We start from the raw sequence: 24184 nt of genomic DNA, 5'->3' as shown, positions 1-24184 counted from the left end.
TGAATTAGCCACCTGTCGGTCAGTGCTGACATAAAAGCGAAAGGAACATCCGAAGCTTTTAATGTTGAAGTCCCAAACCGGAAATACAGGATCGAATGATGGTTATTGACGCCGAGAACAGACACCCTCAGCAGCAGGTTGGTGACCCGTCAGAAGCCGAACTGAGCCGGGTGGAGGAGAGGACCCGAACCGAACCGAACCGGGTAGAGCTCAATCTGGACTAGATTGGGGCTGAAGGCCATTTTCATGGTTCTATTGGGGGGCCCGGGGGCACCCATCCTCCCGCTGCTGGTGCTCCTCCTCCGGGTTGCTCCGGGAGACGCCGAGACGGTGAGCAAACGCACATCGAGTTCAATTAACTTTTCAATTAACTTTCTTTTGTGAAACTTTTATTCTGGAAGGTCGGGCGTCGCTGAATGACTTTCAATTTGAAAATCATATTTTTCCTGAATTCATGTTTTGTTCACGTTTTCTTTTGCTCTAATACATTTATGTGTGTGTGTGTTTTTACGCGCGCGTGCGTCTGTGGAGTATAGATGCCTGTCTGTAAGTGTGTGTGTGTGTGTGTGCCAGTTTTTGTGTGTACGTGCATGGGTACATGTGTGTTGAAAAAGTGCCAACTGGGCTGTCAAGTTCATGTGGGAAAGATCAAAACACTTTCATTTGTCAACAGTCCATGTTCTAGTCCAGGTCTATGACACAGTCCATATTCTAGTCCAGATCGATGACACAGTCCATATTCTAGTCCAGATCGATGACACAGTCCATATTCTAGTCCAGGTCTACAACATAACCGATGGTCTAGTCCACAACCCTTGTTGTCCAGGTTTACCCCACCGTTCATGTTCTAGTCCAGGTCTACAGCCTATGTACTTGTCCAGGTCTACAACACAGTCCATGATTTAGTCCACAGCCCATGTTCTTGTCTCAGTCTCTGTTTTACTACCAGTCTGCAGCACCGGTAGAGCTGGACTGGAGCACAGTCCAGCTCTAGGACATAGTCCATGGTCTACTTCAAATTTCAAACACAGCCCATTTTCTAGTACAGACCTGAAAACCAATCCAGGTTTCCAACACAGCCCACAGTCTAGTCCAAGTCAACAACACAACCCATGTTCTAGTACAGGTCTACAACACAATCCAGGTTCATGACAGGTTTTAGTCCAGATCTACAATGCGATCTATTTTCTACTGCAGGTCTACAACTTAGTGCAGTTCTATGACACAGTCCTTGTTCTAGTTCAAGTCAATGACACAGTCAATGTTTGAGTACAGGTCTACAATGCAGTCCAGGTTGACAACACAGTCCATGTTGTAGTCCAAGTCACGGTCCCTGGTTATCGTCCAGGTTTACAACATAGTCTAGGTTTACAATTCAGTCAAATTTAGTCCAGTTTTATAACAAGGCCATGGTCTAGTCCAGGTTGACAACACAGTCCATGTTGTAGTCCAGGTCTACGACATTTTTCATGGCATAGTCCAGGTCTACGACACAACCCGTGGTCTTGTGCAGGTTTACACCACAGTCCATGTTGTCGTCCAGGTCTTCAAATTCACCTTGTGAGTGCTCATCGAGGTTTCGGGTGTCAAAGGTCGTCAAAGAATCACATGAAATGAGGACAAAACGTGTGCTAGCATGACGACCTGATGGTAGGATGGCGGCATCGAGAGATACGAGATGGGAATGAAGATAAGACGCCATCAGCTGGTGTGTGTGTGTGTGTGAGAAGACGACCACTTGTCTCACACACACACACACACACACACACACACACACACACACACACACACAAAGATGTTTGGGTTTGTGGACTTGAAAATGTCTGCCTCAGATAAAAGCAGAAAAACATCTGCTGACTTGTTGACTTGTGTTCTCAAACGAGGCGTTTTTTAACTCCTTTTAAGCTTTGTTTCGTGTCGACCTTTGTTTTTTCTCAGCAGGCGTGTCACTGCAGCAGGAAGTCCTTGTGTCACTGTGATGGGATAAAAGGTCAAAAGGTGAGTCGTACATGTTGATGTTCGAAATGTTCTTCACGAGTTCTTGTAAAGCGCTCTCATACAAGACCGTCAGCCATAGTTACTTTCCCCCGGAAAGCTTTAAGGCAGGGGTGGGCAAACTACGGCCCGGGGGCCACATCCGGCCCGCCAAGTGTTTGAATACGGCCCGCCCAATCTTTCAAAAGTATTTAATTTAAACTCAACATACAACCTGGCATCATGGCCTGAGCCAACCTTTTGATGGTTGTATCAATTTCGTTGTTTGACATGGTCTGTTGTTTACAAAGTGCTCCTGAAAAAGAGACACAAGCACATAATAATAACAAAAATTAAAATAATAATTATTATATTATTATTATAACTATTATGATTATTATATTTATTATATTAATGCTAATTATTATATTAATTATATATATTAATATTGTTATATTTGCATATTTTACATAATAATAATATAATAATTATTATTTTAATTATTACAATATTTTATTATTTTTAAAATATTTAAATATAAATATAAAATAATAAATAATAATAGCAGATTGCATGACAATTCTACAGATACAATAATACCAGGTGGACTGTTACATGTAAAATATATAGTCTGCCCCCCCCGGAAATTTTGTTATATCAATGCGGCCCGCGAGTCAAAAAGTTTGCCCACCCCTGCTTTAAGGTCTCCCACCAGCATTTCCATTTGTGACATGTCCTACTTCCGAGCCAACACTTCCTATACTGTGGACTCTCTGCTGCTCCCAGTGGGGGACTGCTGTCACTGCAAGCACCCTCATTAGAACCTGACACTTATGTGACCTCTATATAATCACCTGACACTCTGCAGGGGGAGCCAGGTTACCCCGGATTCAATGGACTGCCTGGAGTGATTGGTTACCCTGGCAACGAGGGAAGCCAAGGACCTGAAGGAGAGAAGGTCAGTGTGTGTGTTTTTGTCTCCAATGATAAGAGGAATAAATATAATAATAATAATAATAATGTCACCATGCTCTCACAGGGTCAACGGGGCTTTGCAGGAAGTTTCGGACTGAAAGGCTCTCGGGTAGGAGTGAGGAGGAAGATGATGATGATGTTGCCATGGTTACAGTATGTTACAGGCTGAAGTAACACAACTTTCAATCATGTTTATGCCACAAAATCGTTGGTTAGATTGTTGGCCAGTTTGTTCATGTGTTCTTAAACTTGTGTAAAACAAAAAAGTTTTTTTATCTGAGTGAATTCCACAAAAAATATGGAAGACTGGATTACCTGATTTAATGTGCACTTCCTCTTCGAGCCACTAGAAGGCGCCACACTCACACTGATGAAGATATCACCGAATTGCGCAGTTTTTCACTTTTGCCTTTTAATATACTGTGTGTGTGTGTGTGTGTGTGTGTGTGTGTTTAGGGTCTTCCAGGACCTCCAGGTTTTCCAGGACCCTCAGGCCTGCCGGTAACGACCAAAGAGCCACTTTGCCAAATCCCACCTACACACAAGCACACTTTCTGATTGGTTGTTGCACAGGGACTTCCTGGTCGTGAAGGGTCGATGGGACAAGCAGGTCTCCCGGGATGCAACGGGACCCAGGTAGCTAAGTTACAGAAAGAGGGACCGTGTGAATGAAAGAGTGCTTGCTAATGACGTGTCTTCATCCAGGGTGAAGATGGCTTCCCTGGCTTTCCTGGACGTCCAGGACCGGTTGGCCCGCGAGTGAGTGTTGACCGATGCCAAGGTGCCAGTTAGTATCTAACTGTGGGAGCTAACCTTTCTGATGTGTTTCAGGGCCAGACTGGACTGCGAGGAGAAAAGGTTAGAGGCCATAGCCAGAGAAGAAACTTGCACCATTTTAGTTTCTGTTCCACTGTTGGGAGTCTTTGGTTTCTTTCAGGGAGACTCTGTCACCGTTCCATCTTCTCCCGACATTAAAGGGGCGCCAGGGCGCCAAGGACCGGATGGATTGATGGTCAGTGCATAGCAAGAAAATGACAGGAAGTGGTTTTGTTTTGGAAAAGTCTACTGTGACTTCCTGTTCCAGCACAGTCTGACGTACAGTTTGTGTGGCAGGGGTTGGGTGGAGATCCAGGTGCACCAGGTTTTCCGGGACCTCCAGGACCTGCTGGACTTCCTGTGAGATTGAAATGACAATTTATTTGAAAACTTTATTTGTTGGGTCTCATTGTCCAATCATGTGACAGCAAATCCTGTCTTGCCTGTGCAGGGAAGTCCAGGCCTTGCAGGGGTACCAGGAGAAAAGGTCAGGCTAAGGTCATCCTAAGGTCAGTGTGTGATTGCTTCATTGTCATGTCATCATGTTTTGGTTCCAGGGTCAAGAGGGTCCCAGTCCAGTGATCCCAGGTCCCCAAGGTCAGAAGGTGGGTTCCAAAGGTTCACACTACAACAGGTTTCTGCTTGGAAGACATGCAGCATCTTATCTATATTTGTCTTTAAGGGTGATCGCGGACCACCGGGCATTCCCGGACAGAAAGGAATCAAATTGTACGCAGAGGGACCCAAAGAACTGAAGGTTTGTCAACATCTGTCCGTCCATTCCTTCATCCACCTCTCTCCATCTCACCTGCTTTTGTGGTTTCAGGGAGAACCAGGCGACGTCGGAGAGAAAGGTTGTCGGGGACCTCCTGTATGTTTACGCCTTTTTGATGTAGTTTTCTCTTCTACTTCCTGTCTAAATGGTGAGTGATTTTTTTTTCTCCAGGGTCCGCCTGGAAAAACGTCTGTTAAGGGAGACAAGGGTGAGCGAGGTGACCCTGGTTCATTGGTAAGGATGATTGTTTAATCCGGGGTCAACACAAGGTCATAGCACAATATGTGTAGCGATACCATTCATTTATTCATTCATTCATTTTCTTCTGCGTATCCTCACAAGGGTTGTGGGCGTACTGGAGCGAGAGCATACTGTCTTAATTTGGCATAAGGTTGAGCGATATCATACTATCATACAGTATTGTAACCGTGAACGATATCACCCAGTCTCACATTACTGTAATACTGAGCATCAATATCATATCATAGTCATATCATATCATAGTGTCACATAGTGTCACAGTGATATGGCACTGCCTCACTTTATTGTAACTTCGAGCGATATCATGCTGTCACAATAACATTGAGTGATACCGTACCGTCACATGTCAGTGTGTTGAGTGATACAGTACTTTGGTCACAATTACATTGACTGATATCGTACTGTCACAACGTATTGTAATGTTGAGCTCTATTGTACTTTCACACTTTATTGTAACATTGAGCGATATCGTACTTGCTCACATGACTAATGTAATATTGAGCGATATCGTGTTGTCAGAATAACATTGAGCACTATCATACTGTGGCATGTTATTACATTGTTAATCGATGTCGTACTGTCACAATTACATACACAATCGATATTGTACTGTCACACCTGCATGATATCAACCTGTCACACGTTATTGTAATATAAGCAATGTCATACTATCACAGTTACATTCAGCGATTAGTGTCACATTTATCGTAACATTGAACGATATCATTGAACGATAGCGGTATCATACTGTCTGAATGCATTTAAATTGGCCGATATTGTACTGTCACAACTTATTGAAACATTAAATTATATTGTCCTGTCGTGCGTTGTGGTAAGATTGAGTAATATTGTATCGGGCAATATCGTACTGTTAGAGGTTATGTTACGTTGAGCGATATCGTACTGTTTTTCAACGCTACTTTCTTGTAGCGTTGAATGATGTCATACAGTCATAACGACATGGAGTGCTAATGTACTGTTGAGCCGTATTGTATTGTCACAAGTGACTTTAACACTGAGCGATGTCGTACTGTCACAAGTTACGGTGCTCTTGAGCGATATCACGCTGTCAGAAGGTGTACGTGCAGTGTTGTAGACAGTTGTGCGTCGGTGAGCCCCTCTGGAATTGGTTTGTTGATGCTGTTGTACGTTAAAATGAGGTTCTAATGTTGTACTTTGCAGGGAAAACCGGGAAAGGACGGGGTCCTCGGAGAACTTGGACAGCCGGTGAGGAATGTTATGCGAGCTAAAATGCAGTATAAGCAAGCGACTCATTGTCTCAATAACAAAACATTTGTTTTGTCACGTATTCAGGGAGAACCAGGGGCTAATGGGTATCTGGGCCCTCCAGGCATCGACGGTGCAACTGTGCGTAGTTTTGACTCAGTGTTTTTTGTCAAGTGATGTTCTGCAACTAAGACTGAAATGAAGTCATTAATAACGTTTGCATTTTGTTGTGTTCAGGGCGAGAAAGGCGACTTTGGTCCTCCAGGTCTTCCAGGCGAGGTAAGAGGTCACTTGATGGTCATTGAAAAACGTTAGCCAGCGTTGAAAGTTGTAAAGTGACCTTTGAAGCCAGAATATTTTAGGTGTTAGGGTCAATTTCTGGACGATTCCAAGTGTGTTTAACCGTGTTATGAACATGTTGCTGCTTTATTGCACCAGATATTTTGGAAGCACAGGCTCCTGAAAGGTCAGCCTGGGGTTCCTGGGTCCCCTGGACCACCAGGAGCTCTCGGGGAACCAGGTACCATCACCATCATTACTATGTTCATACTTGGATCTCAGTTGACATGTCTGATCAGCACTGGGTTTCTTCTGAAACTCCTTCAGGACTTGTCGGGTTTCCTGGACTGCAGGGCGAGCGAGGTATCATGCAGCTTCTCCTCAGGATCAATCAGAGGATGAGGACTTAGCAATAGTCACAAGGATTCTTGTTCTGTCTTGACTCATCCATCAACCATTTCTCTCAAGGGGAGGCGCCAACGGGTCAGCCGGGCCCGAAGGGGCCACCGGGCTTCACAGGACCAAAAGGTGAACCAGGGGAGCCTGGGCCTGTCATTATTGGGCGTCCAGGCCAGCCTGGGATCCCAGGAGCTACTGGATCTGAAGGAGAATCAGGAGAACCAGGAATACCAGGTGATGTTCATGTTCACAACTTTTCATTTGCAATATTCAGTGAACGCTGTGGTTGAAATACCTAGCTATCATGCTAGCTATCTATGATGCAGCTAGCTTAGCATCTTTCAAAGAGGTCTTGTCCAACTTCAAGATGATTAACTCATTCGTCCTGTCAGAATTCCTGCAAGGAGACACTGGGCTACCAGGTGCCAAAGGTGTTAAAGGCCTGATGGGTCCTACTGGGACCAGAGGACCTGAAGGCCCGGAAGGTGAGACAAAGTGTGACACCCAAGTAACGCTGGCACACAAACATATGTTTACCGCAATTACTGTAAATGTTGTGATCTTCTTTTTTCTGATTTCATTAATTGATTTACAGGTGAGAAGGGGGAGGTATGTTTTGTGTGTCCCATTGTGGTGGGGGCCCCCGGACCTCCAGGCGAACCAGGGGAACCGGGCACAGATGGACAGAGAGGTAAAAAACAATATCCGTGAAAGAAAGCTTCTTAACACTGAAGATGGTAAATTCTCTTCTCTCGTTCTTTGACCAGGTGCACTTGGTACTCCTGGACCCAAAGGTCACAAAGGTGTGAAAGGGATTGCTGGGACACCTGGTCTCCAGGTGAGCTCACATCAATGCTCTACTACGTCTCTACGTCAATGCTAAACTGTAAACTCATTGCACTGAAATAAACAAAACAAGAGCCATGAGATCTTGTTGAGTTTGTTGGATCACAGGAAGTTGGTTCCCCAGACTGTGGAACCAGTTTTCTGGTTTCTTCATCAGCATCTCTCTGTATCTCGCTCTGCAGGGCCTCTTTGGTGTCCCAGGACTGCCAGGATCTCCTGGTCCAGTGGGTGAACCTGGCATTGTGAGAAGGGTTGGGCAGAAGGGTGATTTTGGGGACCAAGGAAACACTGGACCTCCGGGTCGTGGAGGTGCAGATGGACTGCCTGGAATGCCAGGACCCAAAGGCATTCAGGGACAGAAGGGAAACCTTGTGAGTATCAGGCTAGAAGACAACAGGGTGTGCTTATTCATCACAATGTAAGCCAGCAAGTTCTGGAATTGAACATGGACGTGGTGGACGGCAAGGATCGATATCTCAGCTCAAGCTATGGGGGTTTTGGTGTCTTGGTCAAGAGCCCCAAATTGTTGCACAGTTCAATGGTGCATCCACTTGACCAAGAGAGGAATCGTTTGTAGGGACCTCAAGGACCAAAAGGTGACAGAGGCCCTGATGGAGAAACCGGTCCTAGGGGCCCGATCGGGCAAATGGGACCACCAGGACTTCTAGGTATTGGGGCTCCAGGACCTCCAGGGCCACAGGGTAATGTGGGAGTTTTGGGCCAACGAGGAGATCCCGGTATACCAGGTAGGACTGGGCATTGCTGTGACCCGTGACACATTGGATCCCTTCAGAAAATCACAACTCTATCTCTGTTGTAGGTGAAAAAGGTTCTCCCGGTGAAATCAAAACCAGTCTGGGAGATCCTGGCCAGAAAGGGGTAAAGGGTACATCTGGGAATCCAGGACCAGAAGGTGAGACAGTAGCAAAAACCCATGTCAGGTTTTACTTGGTACCTTCAGTGAGAACTCCTCATGTGTTTTCAAGATATAATCTCACATTTTTGGTGACTTTTTCTGATCAACTCAGGTGCGATGGGACCCCCTGGGAATCTAGGACTGGTAGGTCTGAAGGGAGAAAAAGGAGAAAAAGGATTTACTGTCCAGGGTCCGCCGGGCTTCCCAGGGGTCAAAGGTAAGGTTAAGAAGAACACAGGTTATTATTGACGTTCTTGTGGCCAACTGGATTTTTTTGTGGTTTCAGGATTCAAGGGCCTTGCAGGAGCTCCAGGTGTGGCAAGTTATGGAAGCAAGGGGCGTTCTGGTCCATCAGGGCCCCCAGGAAGACCTGGCGCTAAGGTGACATGAGCTAATACTCGATGTAAAGAAGTATGTTTCACAACTTTTATCACTGATTTAGCATCTCCTTGGAACAGGGGGATGCTGGTTTTGGTTTTCCGGGCCAGCTTGGCCAATTAGGGCCACAAGGAGAAGATGGCTCTGTTGGAGCCCCAGGGTCTGAAGGTCCTCAAGGAATTGTTGGAGTTCCAGGAGCTGCAGGGCAAGATGGAATACCAGGGCCGAAAGGTAGATTTAATATGGTTTTACTTCATTTGAACATGCATCAGATTACAATTGAGTGCATCACATAATCAGCTCACAGTTAATATGTGATGATTTTTGTATGATTAGTCTTTCCCTCAGTCTAGTTGGGTTTATTTGTGTAAAAATGTCTAATGTGTGTAATAAAGCCTTCTTCTAATCAAGAATGCAAATATAAATGTTGCATTCACAAAGGGGTTTACAAACACTAACCTTCCATCTGACACTCTGTTTCAGGTTGTAGTGGTCTGGATGGTATTCCTGGACCGCTTGGTCTTGTTGGCCCTTGCTTTCCAGGGCCACCTGGATCTACAGGAAAGCAGGGTCAGATGGGAGTCATAGGCTTCACAGGTACAAACCCATGAAGGTTTTGTCTAGGAAGCAAATCTTTCAACAGTCTAAGATGGCTCTTGTTCTACAGGAGGCAGAGGTCAAAAAGGTCGACAAGGTGATCCTGGACTGCTAGGAATGGGAGCCCTTGGACCTCAAGGAGCATTTGGTGTCCCGGGATTTGATGGAACTCCAGGTCCACCGGGAAGCATGGGTTTAAAGGGGCAGAATGGGAACACTGGTCAGCCGGGAAGCCCAGGTACGGGTTCATGTTAGGGATGTTCCAATCAGGATTTTATGCTGCCGATACCGATCCTGATAATCCATGAGTGAAATGGGCCGATACTGATATCAATACCGATCATATAGATGCAGTGTCAATATTGAAATGTACTACTGGCTATATTAGAGGTCACCAAGGTTTTTTATTGTGAGACATTATTTGATAAAATCAAAATGGCCAAGAGCTACTCATTTTTATAACATTTATTTCCATATCTTATTTCAAGCCAAACAAATGCTTCTTTTACCAGAACATGAACAAAATGAACAATGCTTGTATGTGTCAGGTATCAGGGGAGACATGGGTCCTCCGGGAGTCCTTGGTAGTCCAGGAGTCAAAGGAAAACCAGGAGAGGCTGGGAGTCCAGGGCCAAAAGGTCGGCTAGCGTCGCCACAAAAAATTGGTTTGTCATTCTCTAAATCACTCATTGATCGTGTGTCTTTCTCTCAGGTCAGATGGGTATGGACGGTGCCACAGGCCCCCGGGGGCCACAAGGACCTCAGGGAAACCAAGGGGAGACGGGACCCAAAGGGCAAGAGACCACTGTAGAGATGCATGGGGACCCCGGAGAACCCGGAGAGCCTGGTATGTGATGGAATGTTTCTGTTCTCCATTCGATATTCTGTGGTGATTGCCCGGTATTGACTGTTTGAACTGTCAACAACATGCCATGGCTAATGGACCAATTCTAGAACATTTTGTGAGAATTTCCCATGTCTTTGTGCAATGATAGTAAGTAATGAAAAGGTGGAAGAAAAACATCCCTGGTATTCAAGTGGTCAATTGGTGAGGTGGCCAGAACAGGAAGTCCCAAAGTCAACACCGCTCACCAGTTTCTTTGCTTGGGGTCATCCTTAGGAATTCTCGGTGTTACTGGCGCTAAAGGCCAACAGGGCACACAGGGATCTCCGGGTCTTGATGGCACCAATGGTACACCTGGAAGAGCTGGACCTCAAGGTGTTCTTCTTCTTCCATTGTTTGTGTCATTCTTTCAGCATGAGCATTTCAACCAACCAACTCAGTTCACAGACCAAACTTCATTCAATGCAGTCTGAACCAGCTATCAAATATGTTTGACTCTTAGGACTTCCTGGAGAACCAGGTACAGATGGAGAGACAGGGCCTCCTGGCCCTTGTGGTCTCCCCGGTAACCGAGGTGATCTTGGAATGCCAGGTAAATAAATTGATTGTATTTTATATTCATGACAAATATAATCAATGTTTACGCTGATAGGAACACCCTCATTTTGGGTGCAGGTTGCAAAGGTGAAAAAGGTTCTGCAGGGCCTAGTGGAAGACCTGGGCTTGACGGAAATCGAGGACTGGAAGGACTAAAAGGTGTAAAAGGGCAGCCTAGCTTACCCGGACCAGGACCTAAAGGACAGACTGGAGAGAAGGTAGGACACAAAGTATTGCTCAGCTATATTTTTATTAACAAGAATCTTGTTCAAAGAAAAATTAACAAACTTGGAAGATGTAAATGATGAAGAAGCGAGGACCAAGAACAGACCCTTCCAGAAGACCAGGTGTGATCGCGGAATGTTGTGATGCCAATGCTCTGAGTGGGACACAACGAATACGGACAGAAAGCTTAGACCTGATACAGGGGAGACCTGAGAAACCAATGGAAGCTTGTCTGTTCGAGGATGGCATGGGTGCAATGAGTTCCTGAATAGCTAAGAGTCCAGAATCTGCTGCCTGGAACAAATCATTCATGAGTTTGTAGATATATAACACATACTCATCCTGTCAATGAAACGTAGGTATGTAAGCATTTATGCTACTTTGTCCAGGTCTTTAATTTGTATTTAATTTGTTCTTTTTGCCAACCAGACCATGATGGTCACTATCCCAGGAACATGTCTACACAATCTGCATTCTCAAACCTCTGCTCTCTTCTTCCAGGGACAGCCAGGTTGTCCAGGTCTTCCAGGTACAAAGGGGAACCCAGGAGACAGAGGAGATGTTGGTCCTCCGGGAGAATGTGGTCGCTGTGGCCCTAGAGGAAACACTGGACTTCCTGGATGCAGAGGTCTATTTTTAATTACTTTATCTTAAAATAGTTGGTGAGTTTTTGAGACAAAAACACGCGATGGGAAGTCCATCTGCTTGTCAACTTGTTCTTCCTTATTACATTACAGGCAAAAGTCTTCACATAATAATATCTGACTCTCTCAGGTTCACCGGGCTCTCCTGGTGAGAAAGGTTGTGATGGGCCTCCGGGTGTCAGTGGACCTCGAGGACCTAGTGGTCTAACAGGTACCTTGATTTTAGCATGGAGTCGACATTCATCAAAAAGTCAACACAAACCCATCACAGAACAATCGTGTCTCCACATCAGGTAACAAGGGGGCTCCTGGTGAACCTGGTTCAGCTGGGTCCAGAGGAAACCAGGGGCAGGATGGTATACCAGGACCTCCTGGAGAAAAAGGAGCCATGGGAGGTGAAATACTGTAACTTAAATCAGGCCTGGTAGAACCGAATGTTTTTTTCTCTCTCTCACCTGATCCAAGTTTATTTTTGTTCAGCAACTGGATTTGGAGCCAGAGGAGCAGAGGGGACAAAAGGTCCACCGGGTGAGTTGTCACTTCTGATTGTGATTACTATCACTTGGATGTAAAAAAAATATATATATATACACAGGTTGTGCTGGAGAAAAGGGAACTCCTGGTACCTGTGGTCCTCCGGGGCCATCTGGTCCCGAAGGAAATCCAGGTTGTTCTGGTCCTCCTGGCCCCCCTGGACCTCCCGGTCTTCGTGGCAGGCAGGGACTCTGCATTGAAGGAGACAAAGGCGGAAAAGGACTAAACGGAGAACGAGGGCCCACAGGTGATAAGCCATAAAGGTTCCTGGCTCCAGATGATTTGTTTTTTTGTGATCTTTGACTGCAAAATGCTGATTTACCACTTTGGTTGTAGGTCCGCCGGGTTGTCGAGGTCCTCCTGGTCCTCCAGGTCCAGGACTTAAGGGAGAGAAGGGAACTAAAGGGGCAACCGGTAACCCAGGACTCCCTGGTTGCCTTGGTGATGTTGGCCAGCGAGGCAGACCGGTCAGTTGGTTGAACATGCAGTACAAACTTATATGTAGCATATGAGACCAAAAGCTGTCCTGCTTGTGTTGTCCAGTAACAAATGTAATGTTTTTCGGACCTTTTTTTCAGGGTGAAGACGGACCGCAAGGAGCACAGGGACTCAAAGGCCTGATGGGAGAAACTGGTGTTACAGGACCTGTTGGTAGGAACACCAATTTGTTGGGTTTTTTTCTCTGCCGGCTCAGTTTCAACCGTGAGTTGAATGTTTGATGTGTCAATTTCAGGTATGAAGGGCGAGGACGGTCCACAGGGCATCAAAGGTTCTCACGGACCTCCTGGACTTCCTGGGAAAAGAGGTATCAAGAATAGCATATGTATACTGACATCTGTTTGCAGTTCATCCCATAGCCAACATTTGGCTGGTGACATCTGCTAGAGATTTGTTTCAGTTAAACTCAGGACATAAACTGAGGACTTAAGAGGACAGTACAGATATCTTTATTTTAAAAATATATGTGTTAGTCCATGCAGTTTGTAGTACTACTGACTAGAATGCAGTATGCTACCCCTGCAGGACAGAGAGGACAGGACGTGTCCAGGGAGGTTGTGGTTTTACCAGGAGAACAAGGTTTGCCCGGAGAAGAGGGACTGTCAGGAGAACAAGGGAGCCCGGGAACTCGAGGGAGACTTGGTAGTACAGGTGAATCTTTTCAGCAATTTTTTTGAAGAGCAAATTCATGAGAAAGATGAGAATGAAAGCAGTGATCTGTTCTGGGAACTATAGGTCCTAAAGGTAGTCGAGGTGGGGCTGGGCGGAGGGGCTGGCCTGGTTTTCCAGGGCTGAAAGGGGACACTGGTGACAGAGGAGTCCCTGGAATAAAAGGTAACAAAACTCTCTTTTGCACTGATCATTTAGAGGTTGATGTCCAGAACAGAACCATGTAGTAAAAATTCTCAATGGTTGGCAGGTGTCATGGGTACTCAAGGTCTCATGGGTGCAAAAGGTCCCCGTGGTCCACCGGGTCCATGCGAGGATGTATCAGAGAAGGACGGCTTCTTGTTCACCCGACACAGTCAGGACGTTTTTGTCCCAGAATGCCCTGCAGGATCCAGCAAGGTTTACAGCGGATTCTCCCTGCTCTTCATCAACGGGAACAACCGAGCTCATGGACAAGACCTGGGTACACTTTGCCATTCCCATTTGGTCTTATAAAAGAAGTCAACCTCTTCTTTTATAATGTTTGTTGTGAAGAAACCTGCTAACGCACAAAGAGTTTCAAAATAGATAGTAGCGCAAACTAGAAAATTCCCGCGGAAATTTTGATGGACTGGCCACCTGTGCTGTGAACCTCGGGCCCGGTGGGCCAACGGCTACCGCGGTAGCACCTAGCAAGAACGCCTCAAGTACGGAAAAAGTTGATGCAGTCCCATAGTGTCCCCACATCATGCCAAGTGTGTAATTGCCTTTAAACTTGAGTAAATTAGCTTAAATGCTAACATGCTAACAATCATTATGCTAGCACCTAGCAAGAGAGCCTCAAGTTTAGAAACTGCCAAGGTTGTCCTATAACCTCCCTACATCATGCCATGTGTGTATTTGCCTTTAGACATGAGTAAATTAGCTTAAATGCTAACATGCTAGCACCTAGCAAGACAGCCTTAAGTTTAGAAACTGCCAAGGATGTCCTATGACGTCCCTGCATCATGCATGTGTGTATTTGCCTTTAAACGTGAGCAAATTAGCTTAAATGCTAACATGCTAACAGTCATCATGCTAGCACCTAGCAAGAGAGTCCCAAGTTTAGAAAGTGTCAAGGTTGTCCTATCACCTCCCTACATCATACCATGTGTGTATTTGCCTTTAAACGTGAGTAAATTAGCTTAAATGCTAACATGCTAACAATCATTACGCTAGCACCTAGCAAGAGAGCCTCAGGTTTAGAAAGTGCCAAGGTTGTCCTATAACCTCCCTACATCATGCCATGTGTGTATTTGCCATTAGACATGAGTAAATTAGCTTAAATGCTAACATGCTAACGGCTACCATGCTAGCACCTAGCAAGAGAGCATCAAGTTGAGAAAGTGCCAAGGTTGTCCTATAACCTCCCCACATCATGTCATGTGTGTATTTGCATTTAAACATGAGTAAATTAGCTTAAAAGCTAACATGCTAACAATCATTATGCTAGCACCTAGCAAGAGAGCCTCAAGTTTAGAAAGTGCCAAGGTTGTCCTATAACCTCCCTACACCATGCCATATGTGTATTTGCCTGAAGACATGAGTAAATTAGCTTAAATGCTAACATGCTAACGGCTACCATGCTAGCACCTAGCAAGAGAGCATCAAGTTGAGAAAGTGCCAAGGTTGTCCTATAACCTCCCTACATCATGCCATGTGTGTATTTGCCTTTAGACATGAGTAAATTAGCTTAAATGCTAACATGCTAACGGCTACCATGCTAGCACCTAGCAAGAGAGCCTCAAGTTTAGAAAGTGCCAAGGTTGTCCTATAACCTCCCTACATCATGCCATGTGTGTATTTGCCTTTAAACGTGAGTAAATTAGCTTAGATGCTAACATGCTAACAGTTATCATGCTAGCACCTAGCAAGAGAGCCTCAAGTTTAGAAAGCGCCAAGGTTGTCCTATAACCTCCCTACACCATGCCATGTGTGTATTTGCCTGAAGACATGAGCAAATTAGCTTAAATGCTAACATGCTAACGGCTACCATGCTAGCACCTAGCAAGAGAGCATCAAGTTTATAAAGTGCCAAGGTTGTCCTATAACCTCCCTACATCATGCCATGTGTGTATTTGCCTTTAGACATGAGTAAATTAGCTTTAATGCTAACATGCTAACAATCATTATGCTAGCACCTAGCAAGAGAGCCTCAAGTTTAGAAAGTGCCAAGGTTGTCCTATAACCTCCCTACATCATGTCATGTGTGTATTTGCATTTAGACATGAGTAAATTAGCTTAAATGCTAACACGCTAACGGCTAACATGCTAGCACCTAGCAAGAGAGTTTCAAGTTTACAAAGTGGAAAGGTTGTCCTTCAACCTCCCTATATCATGCCATGTGTGTATTTGCCTTTAAACGTGAGTAAATTAGCTTAAATGCTAACATGCTAACAGTTATCATGCTAGCACCTAGCAAGAGACCCTCAAGTTTAGAAAGTGCCAAGGTTGTCCTATAACCTCCCTACATCATGCCATGTGTGTATTTTCCTTTAGACATGAGTAAATTAGCTTAAATGCTAACATGCTAACGGCTAACATGCTAGCACCTAGCAAGACAGCCTCAAGTTTAGAAACTACCAAGGTTGTCCTATAACCTCCCCACATCATGTCATGTGTGTATTTGCCTTTAAACGTGAGTAAATTAGCTTAAATGCTAACATGCTAACAATCATTATGCTAGCACCTAGCAAGAGAGCCTCAAGTTTAGAAAGTGCCAAGGTTGTCCTATAACCTCCCAACACCATGCCATATGTGTATTTGCCTTTAGACATGACTAAATTAGCTTAATTGCTAACATGCTAACGGCTACCATGCTAGCACCTAGCAAGAGAGCCTCAAGTTTAGAAACTGCTAAGGTTGTCCTATAACCTCCCTACATCATGCCATGTGTGCAATTGCCTTTAAACGTGAGAAAATTAGCTTAAATGCTAACATGCTAACGGGTCCATGCTAGCACCTAGCAAGAGAGCCTCAAGTTTAGAAACTGCCAAGGTTGTCCTAGAACCTCCCTGCATCATGCCATGGGTGTATTTGCCTTTAAACATGAGTAAATTAGCTTAAATGCTAACATGCTAACATGCTAACAATTAGCATTTAGCCACAGAGAGAGTTCAGAAGTTTTGTACTCTAAAAAATGAGCCATCAACCACGTTTCTACGTGGCCGTATGGCTGAGCTACAAGGCTGTGAAATGTCTGTAAATTCTCGTTTTCTCTGGAATGCGGCTGTTCTAAAAATAGAATTCTGTACCTAATCAACTGGCCCATTTTTGAACGTTTCGGTTAATAGCGTCGCCATGGTTACACAAAACGTTCCAAAAAATAAATACCGCTGTAGTCCCGAGCGTCACGATTCCGACGGTGTAACATGTGTGGGGGTCCTTCTTGCGGTTTTGGCCGCATTACGCGCAAAAAAAGTGGAAGATTAAGATATAAGAATAATAAAAATTGGTAAACACCACAAGGAATAACAATATGGGCTGGCTCAGTAGCCAGCCCATAGACTGCTACTGCAAGTAGCAGTCTATGGGCTGGCTACTGGGCCAGTCCATAATAAAAAGTGATTTGATGGCGCTATCTGCAGGGGAAAACGAGTGCTGCAGCTATGAATCCAGCAGAGGGTACTCTTTCACAAGTCAATTCACTCAACATTTTCCAACAGGAAAATGAGTGATGTGTGACTGCTATTTTTTTTAACAACAGTTGCTCTCTGCACATTCAGCATTCATGGCCTGCAAATCTGTGGATTTTTGGTCAAAAAACAAAAAAAGCAGGCTGCACGGCGGACGAGTGGTTAGCGCGCAGGCCTCACAGCTAAGAGACCCGAGTTAAATTCCACCCTCTGCCATCTCTGTGTGGAGTTTACATGTTATCCCCGTGCATGCGTGGGTTTTCTGCGGGTACTCCGGTTTCCTCCCACATTCCAAAAACATGCTAGGTTAATTGGCGACTCCAAATTGTCCATAGGTATGAATGTGAGTGTGAATGGTTGTTTGTCTATATGTGCCCCGTGATTGGCTGGCCACCAGTCCAGGGTGTACCCCGCCTCTTGCCCGAAGACAGCTGGGATAGGCTCCAGCACCCCCGCGACCCTCGTGAGGATCAGCGGTAGAAAATGAATGAATGAATAAAGTCACAAGGGGGTCAATGACTACAACAAAATTGGACAGACAAAAACATAGCAGCATTTGAACCCTTCCAACGTAACAAGCATCATTCCTCTTAGTTTTATTGAGCACAGTTACATTTACAGGCTGCACGGCGATCAAGTGGTTAGCACCCAGGCCTCACAGCTAGGAGACCCAAGTTCAATTCCACCCTCGGCCATCTCTGTGTGGAGTTTGCATGTTCTCCCCGTCCATGCGTGGGTTTTCTGCGGGTACTCCGGTTTCCTCCCACATTCCAAAAACATGCTAGGTTAATTGGCCACTCCAAATTGTCCATAGGTATGAATGTGAGTGTGAATGGTTGTTTGTCTACATGTGCCCTGTGATTGGCTGGCCACCAGTCCAGGGTGTACCCCACCTCTCGCACAAAGACAGCTGGGATAGGCTCCAGCACCCGCCACGACCGTCTTGAGAATAAGCGGTAGAAAAAAAAAGCAGTTATTTCACATCTTCGTCTGAAGTCGGAAATATTACATACAGCATAAATGTACAACTGTTAGAAATCCCAAAATTCTTTACATTCTTTATGTCTTTGTACCTCACTGATAATGTTTTTGGTTAAGCATTGATATTTCACACTTTCATTTGTGGTCCTTGAACACAACAAACCAAAAGTTTGTTTAGCTACAGAAGCGCTAGCTTCTTGTGTTCATGGATCATCTTTCATTATTATTCATTAGCGGGGAGTACTTCTACATTTGACACTTTAAATGTGTTGAACAGGTGAGTGAGGCATATTCATTGCTTAAAATGTGATTGTATAGCGAGTGAACAATGGAAATTGAAGAGAGAACCCTTACGAAAAGAAAATATATTTATCAATATATTACTTTAAATATATTGTATTATATTATGATATATTATTTCCAATACATTATATATTATAAATACATGGAATAATATATTTTTGTACATATATTATACTATATATTATATATTCATGTAATATATGGCAATATATTGGTATATTGGTAATATACAAATGATTGCCGCTTTCAATATATTGAAATATATTAAATCCGAATATATAATATGTGAGTTTATATATCCCAAATTATATGCAATTTTATATATGTAAAAATATAGTCCTTTTTTGGTCTTGATGGCAAGATATTTTGTATATGTATCAATATATACACATATATGATCTATGCATATATTGCTATGTATTGGAAAATATAAACATAAGATCCCATATATGGAAATATATTTCCTAATACATAGCATTATATTTGCCAATATACTGCAATATATTTTCGTTCCGTAAGGGAAGGGAAGGGTGCTGGAGGTGAATGTAACCTAATAACTGCAACAGTATCGGTAAATCGACTGGAAAATAAAGTGAAGTAATAAAGAAGCACTGTCATCTGGGCGTAACTTGAGTAGAACCGATGCTCCTCCACAATGACAGGAGCCAGATGAGTCAAGGTTCCTTCCAGACACCCTCCGGGAAGGTGTCCGGGACGTGTCCGACCGGAAGGTAACCTCAGGGAAGACCCGGGTCAGGTTGGAAAGACTATGTCTCTCAACTGTTGTGGGAACGCCTTGGCATATATACACTATTAGTATTACATAGTACTACTAATAGTACACTATTGTATACTGTATATGCCTGTAATTTGTTTCAAATGTGTTCACTAACTGTGAGAGGCATAGTCGGGTGTTTTTAGATGATGAAAAATGAGTGCATCCATCTGTTGCGACCATCTGCCGTATTCACTTATTTGCTCGTGCTGTCATGTTAACACTGGAAAGTGACATTTTTACTCAGGAGACTTCTGCTCTCCTCAGGTGCGTTAGGGAGTTGTCTGCCTCGTTTTACCACCATGCCCTTCCTCTTCTGTAACACCGACAACACCTGTCGCTACGCCGCACGCAACGACTACTCCTATTGGCTCTCCACCCACCAGTCAGGGCTCAGCACCATGGCCTTCATCTCAGGACCTCTGTTGAAGAATTACATCAGTCGGTAAGAAACAGGTGGTAGCGCAAGTGTGTGTGTCAAGTGTGACGTCCACGTGTGTTTGATGTTCATCAGGTGCACGGTGTGCGAGTCTGCAGCCAACGTGATCACGGTTCATAGTCAGACACGTCAGCTCCCGTCGTGTCCGTCGGGATGGGACTCTCTCTGGTCTGGTTTCTCCTTTGTCATGGTGAGCTGGTGGACACTTCCAGTCTAGTAGCACAAACACCGTCACAGTGATGATGATGACTCTTCCTCATATCTTCACTTTCATCTTGAGCGCCAACAAGGTTAACAAAATCTCGTGTTGACTGTCAGGAAACGGGCGTTGGAGCCGAGGGATCAGGCCAGCCGCTCTCATCACCCGGATCCTGTCTGGAAAATTTCCGCAAGATCCCGTTCATCGAGTGTCACGGCAGAGGGACTTGTAACTTCTACACGGACTCGTACAGCTACTGGCTCGCCGCTCTCAACCCGAGCGACATGTTCAGGTGAACATTTTACACGTCGTAGTAATGAGAACTCTTCCTTACTTTTATCCATGTGGTTGTCTTGCATACCGGAAGGGGCGTTGCAAGGGAGGGAGAGACAGGCGTATTGGGAGGAGGAATTATCAATCATTTAGTTCCATCTATCCATCTTCTACCACTAATCCGAGGTCAGGTTGCGGATGCAGCAACCTAAGCAGGAAGCTCACCAGCCACTTCATCCAGCTCCTTCGGACATATTATGATTGAGAGACATAGTCTCTCCAATGTGTTCTGGGTCTTCCCTGAGGTTGATGTGCGGTGAACACATCCCCAAGTAGGCTTCCGGCCACCTCATCTGGCTCCTCTTAATGCGGAGGAGCAGAGATTCTACTCCGAGTTTCTCCAGGATGACAGTGCCTGTCATCTTATCTCTAAGTGAGAGCCCAGCCACCATTTTGGCCTCTTGTACCCACGATCGTGTCCTTTCGGTCACTACCCAAAACTCATAACCATAGGTGAGGGTAGGAACGTAGATCGACTGGTAAATTGCTTTAGTTATCACTGTCCATTTCATAGAAGTATATTCTTCCATATGAAACAGGCATGCAGACATTGTTGATTGACATTTGTCCACTTTCTGAGTAGTTTACCTGCTCTTCATTTTTCCCTTCCCTTTCATTGACGCATTGCCATCAGGAAAAAAGGAAAAAAGAAGACCCGTGACCACACCCCGATTGTATGAGAGTCTTGCCCAGTTAATGCTAGCCAATGAGCTAAAAGCCCAGGTTTTAAACCTACTGACCAACACGGCTTTTACGGTGTCAGGGAGCAAGGTTTACTTACCATGCCATCATACGGCCACTGTATGCTGGCTGGCAACCACGTAACTGGTACTAGTTTTTCAAAACCACAAGCACTTAAGTGGGAAAATGCTGAAAACAAGCCAGCACTCAGCGACCACCATACAGTATATATATTGAAGAATTTCATAAAATGTGGAAAACATAGCAGCATTTGAACCCTTCCAACGTAACTAGCATCATTCCTCTTAGTTTTATTGAGCACAGTTACATTTACAGGCTGCACGGCGATCAAGTGGTTAGCACCCAGGCCTCACAGCTAGGAGACCCAAGTTCAATTCCACCCTCGGCCATCTCTGTGTGGAGTTTGCATGTTCTCCCCGTGCATGCGTGGGTTTTCTCCGGGTACTCCGATTTCCTCCCACATTCCAAAAGCATGCTAGGTTAATTAGCGACTCCAAATTGTCCATAGGTATGAATGTGAGTGTGAATGGTTGTTTGTCTATATGTGCCCTGTGATTGGCTGGCCACCAGTCCAGGGTGTATGCTGCCTCTCCCTGTATGCTGCACCCTCCGCGACCCTTGTGAGGAAAAGCGGTAGAAAATGAATGAATGAATGAATGAGTTACATTTACAGTACGTCTTCCCTTTACTTAAATAACAAGATCATTTGCTCAGTCTTTGTATGAAATCGTCATCAAACATGTTTGATGACGCAAATGATCTTGGTATTTAAGATTTAGACCCTGAGACGCAGAGGAAAACCTTGTTTATTTTGGATATGTATTTTTCTTGCAAGCTTCTCAAAAACCAAGGTCTAAAAGGTTAGCATGCTTGCAGCTTTGAGGAAACGTTGTCTTCAAGATCCAGGTCCACAGTCCTGGGAAGTCTCTCACCGATCCCGTTCAATTTCTTCCACAGCAAACCGAAGCCTCACACAGAAACTGGAGACGTTCCAGAAGATTTCATCAGCCGCTGCAGAGTGTGTTCCAAGCGTCTGTGAATGCCTCGTCTTGGCACCACCGATGCCCTTAGCCGTACCAACAGGACTATTCATTGTTCTAACAGCAGCGGGAGTGAGGTGTCAGTGTTAGTCATAGCGGGGGACCACTTCTAAACCAAGGCCCCCACTTGCCTCCCTTGAGTTCTACCTGTGCTGAAATAAAAATGTGTGTGTGTGTGTGTGTGTGTGTGTCACTTAACTCCCATTCAACCTCACTTTCCCCAAGTTGTCAGTTCTCAGAACCATTTAATGATGGTCGGGACTAAATGAAATGCAAATATCGCAGTGTGATGTCATCAGCGTCCCATCATGCCTCATGCCAGCAGCTCCTTAGCGATGGCTGATTGTTAATATGTTACTGTGGCAACCAGCTGCGCCAAAGACTTCTTCATTAGAGCGGAACAAGTGGGGGTAGGGGGGGGGGATAGAGAGAGGGTCTATTAAAGAATAAATGAATGTTTTTTTTTTCCCTCACATGGTGTCCTCGTTTCCTTAAAGGTTTACACATGACCGGGTTGACACTCATGAATTTGTGATTTTTCTTTGAATCATCGAGCTGGGAAGGTCGATATCAAATATCGATACCAGGGTAGTATCGGTGTATAAGCGCAATATTTTGTAGTTCTTTTCTAATAATATAAGTGGGCGGGTTGATACAAATATTGAAATGATTGATACTATGGTAGTATCGTTATTGTATTGCATTGGTCATGTGTAGGAGGCTTGGTAAGGAAGGCCAACGTGAGAAAAGCTAGCTAGACATGCTAATCTGTTTGTGCTCAACTGCTCTGTTTTGCTGCCACGTTATAAATAAAAGCTCGCCTGAAGCGAGAGGAAGGTTTCCTTCCTTCCTGAAGAGCTGTGCTCTATTTTCTCTCTGACACGTAATATTACCTCTTTATTCTGCTAATATTATGACTTTTTCCATTTTCATCGACTTACGACTTTATTCTCAGAAATTTCTGACTTTTTTGTTGTAAATTTACGACTTTCTTTCCGTAATTTTACGATTTTTTTCTTGTAAATATCACAATTTTTCTCAGAATAAAGTCAAGTTAAGAATTTATTCTCGTAAATTACAACTTTTTCTCTGAAATTTATGATTTTATTGTCATACATTGATGACTTTATCTTTTATTCTTTACCGTTTTTTTCTTGTAAATGTATGGCTTTATTTTTGTATATTTAAGAAGACATTTTCACAAATTTTTTCTCTTGAATTTACAATTTATTCTCACAAATTGGGCATTTTATTCTCATAAATGTATGAGTTTATTCTCATGAAGTTATGATTCTATTCTCATAAATTTATGATTGTATTCTCATAAATTAATGACTTTATTCTTGTAAATTTAAGAAGACATTTTCATAAATGACAACTTTTTTCTCATAAATTTACAAATATATTCTTGTAAATTACACATGTATGACTTTATTCTGGTAAATTTACAAATGTATTCTCGTCCATTATGACATTTTTCTCTTAAATGTATGATTTTATTCAAATAAATATATACCTTTATTCATGATATATTATTATTTTTTTAAATCTAAATTTACAACTTTATTCACAAAATTGCAGACTTTTTTGAATCTGGCCTTTGTACGCCATCGTAGTATTGAAAATAGTATGATCGATATTTTTCCAGTTCTCTTCAAATATTAGTGGTGACTGGGTCGGTCCAAATATCCAAATGATCGATGCCAGGGTAGCATCAATATCAGATTGATACTCTCTTCGACTATCATCTATATTCTATGTTCACATAGATTTGATTGCGAGCCACACCCACTTTTGGCACGCGGCAGATACTGTATTTGAAGGTTTTTCAAAAAAGTACCACAATAATTACTTTCCTGGTAGCTAACTACATTTATGAAGAAGTGATACTGTTACTAATTCAGCTGTTGTTTGGGAAAGTAACTGTAACTAATTATTAGTAACTACTTTTTTAAAGGATGAGCGCAGCGTCCCCTGGGAGTAATTCTGTTATTTTATTATTTTGTATAATTGTGTTGTTAAATTTTCCACAAATAAACGTGTTGATACAAAAAAACAATTAGTTTGTCTTAAAAACACCCAAGTAAAATGCAATATCGGCCTTATATTACTTGGTACGGGATTGATGGGGAAATTTGTAGCATGGCTGACGGCTAACATTAAGCAACACAATAAGCTTAACAATAGAAAAGACGGTAAAGGAATATGTTTGCTGTCTCGTTGGGAAAGTTCTGATCCCATCTCAGCAGAACATTTGCTCTCCAATAAAGAACGAGCAGGCGTCGTGATGTTCCGTCCAAATGTG

At 43.9% G+C, this 24184-nt stretch overlaps 1 protein-coding gene across 2 annotated transcripts; it reads left to right on the top strand.

Moving 5' to 3' along the window:
* Positions 1–28: 28 nt before the first annotated feature.
* col4a3 (collagen, type IV, alpha 3) lies at positions 29–22731 on the top strand. 2 transcript variants are annotated; one of them, XM_058079319.1, is made up of 52 exons: positions 29–330; positions 1939–1998; positions 2843–2932; positions 3014–3058; positions 3406–3450; positions 3523–3585; positions 3655–3708; positions 3781–3807; positions 3887–3961; positions 4063–4125; positions 4217–4252; positions 4323–4370; positions 4448–4522; positions 4592–4636; positions 4712–4774; positions 5984–6028; positions 6116–6169; positions 6266–6307; positions 6467–6548; positions 6635–6670; positions 6776–6940; positions 7099–7191; positions 7302–7397; positions 7474–7544; positions 7735–7923; positions 8130–8298; positions 8373–8465; positions 8581–8685; positions 8755–8849; positions 8927–9077; positions 9330–9443; positions 9514–9681; positions 9992–10081; positions 10156–10290; positions 10564–10662; positions 10790–10879; positions 10963–11102; positions 11611–11737; positions 11884–11964; positions 12047–12148; positions 12234–12281; positions 12349–12534; positions 12624–12754; positions 12866–12938; positions 13021–13092; positions 13311–13436; positions 13521–13619; positions 13705–13917; positions 19434–19611; positions 19681–19795; positions 19924–20096; positions 21797–22731. In XM_058079319.1, exons 1-52 carry the CDS (start codon positions 247–249, stop codon positions 21876–21878), a joined length of 5001 nt encoding a protein of 1666 aa, XP_057935302.1. In that variant the 5' UTR covers positions 29–246; the 3' UTR covers positions 21879–22731. The 2 variants fall into 2 exon arrangements, with proteins under 2 accessions (XP_057935302.1, XP_057935303.1); XM_058079320.1 differs by having other exon boundaries at positions 34–330; positions 1942–1998; positions 21797–22730.
* Positions 22732–24184: the final 1453 nt, after the last annotated feature.

The sequence above is a fragment of the Doryrhamphus excisus genome, chromosome 8 (assembly GCF_030265055.1).
Source record: "Doryrhamphus excisus isolate RoL2022-K1 chromosome 8, RoL_Dexc_1.0, whole genome shotgun sequence".
Taxonomy (NCBI): Eukaryota; Metazoa; Chordata; class Actinopteri; order Syngnathiformes; family Syngnathidae; genus Doryrhamphus; species Doryrhamphus excisus.
This window is presented reverse-complemented; position numbering and strand designations above follow the sequence as displayed.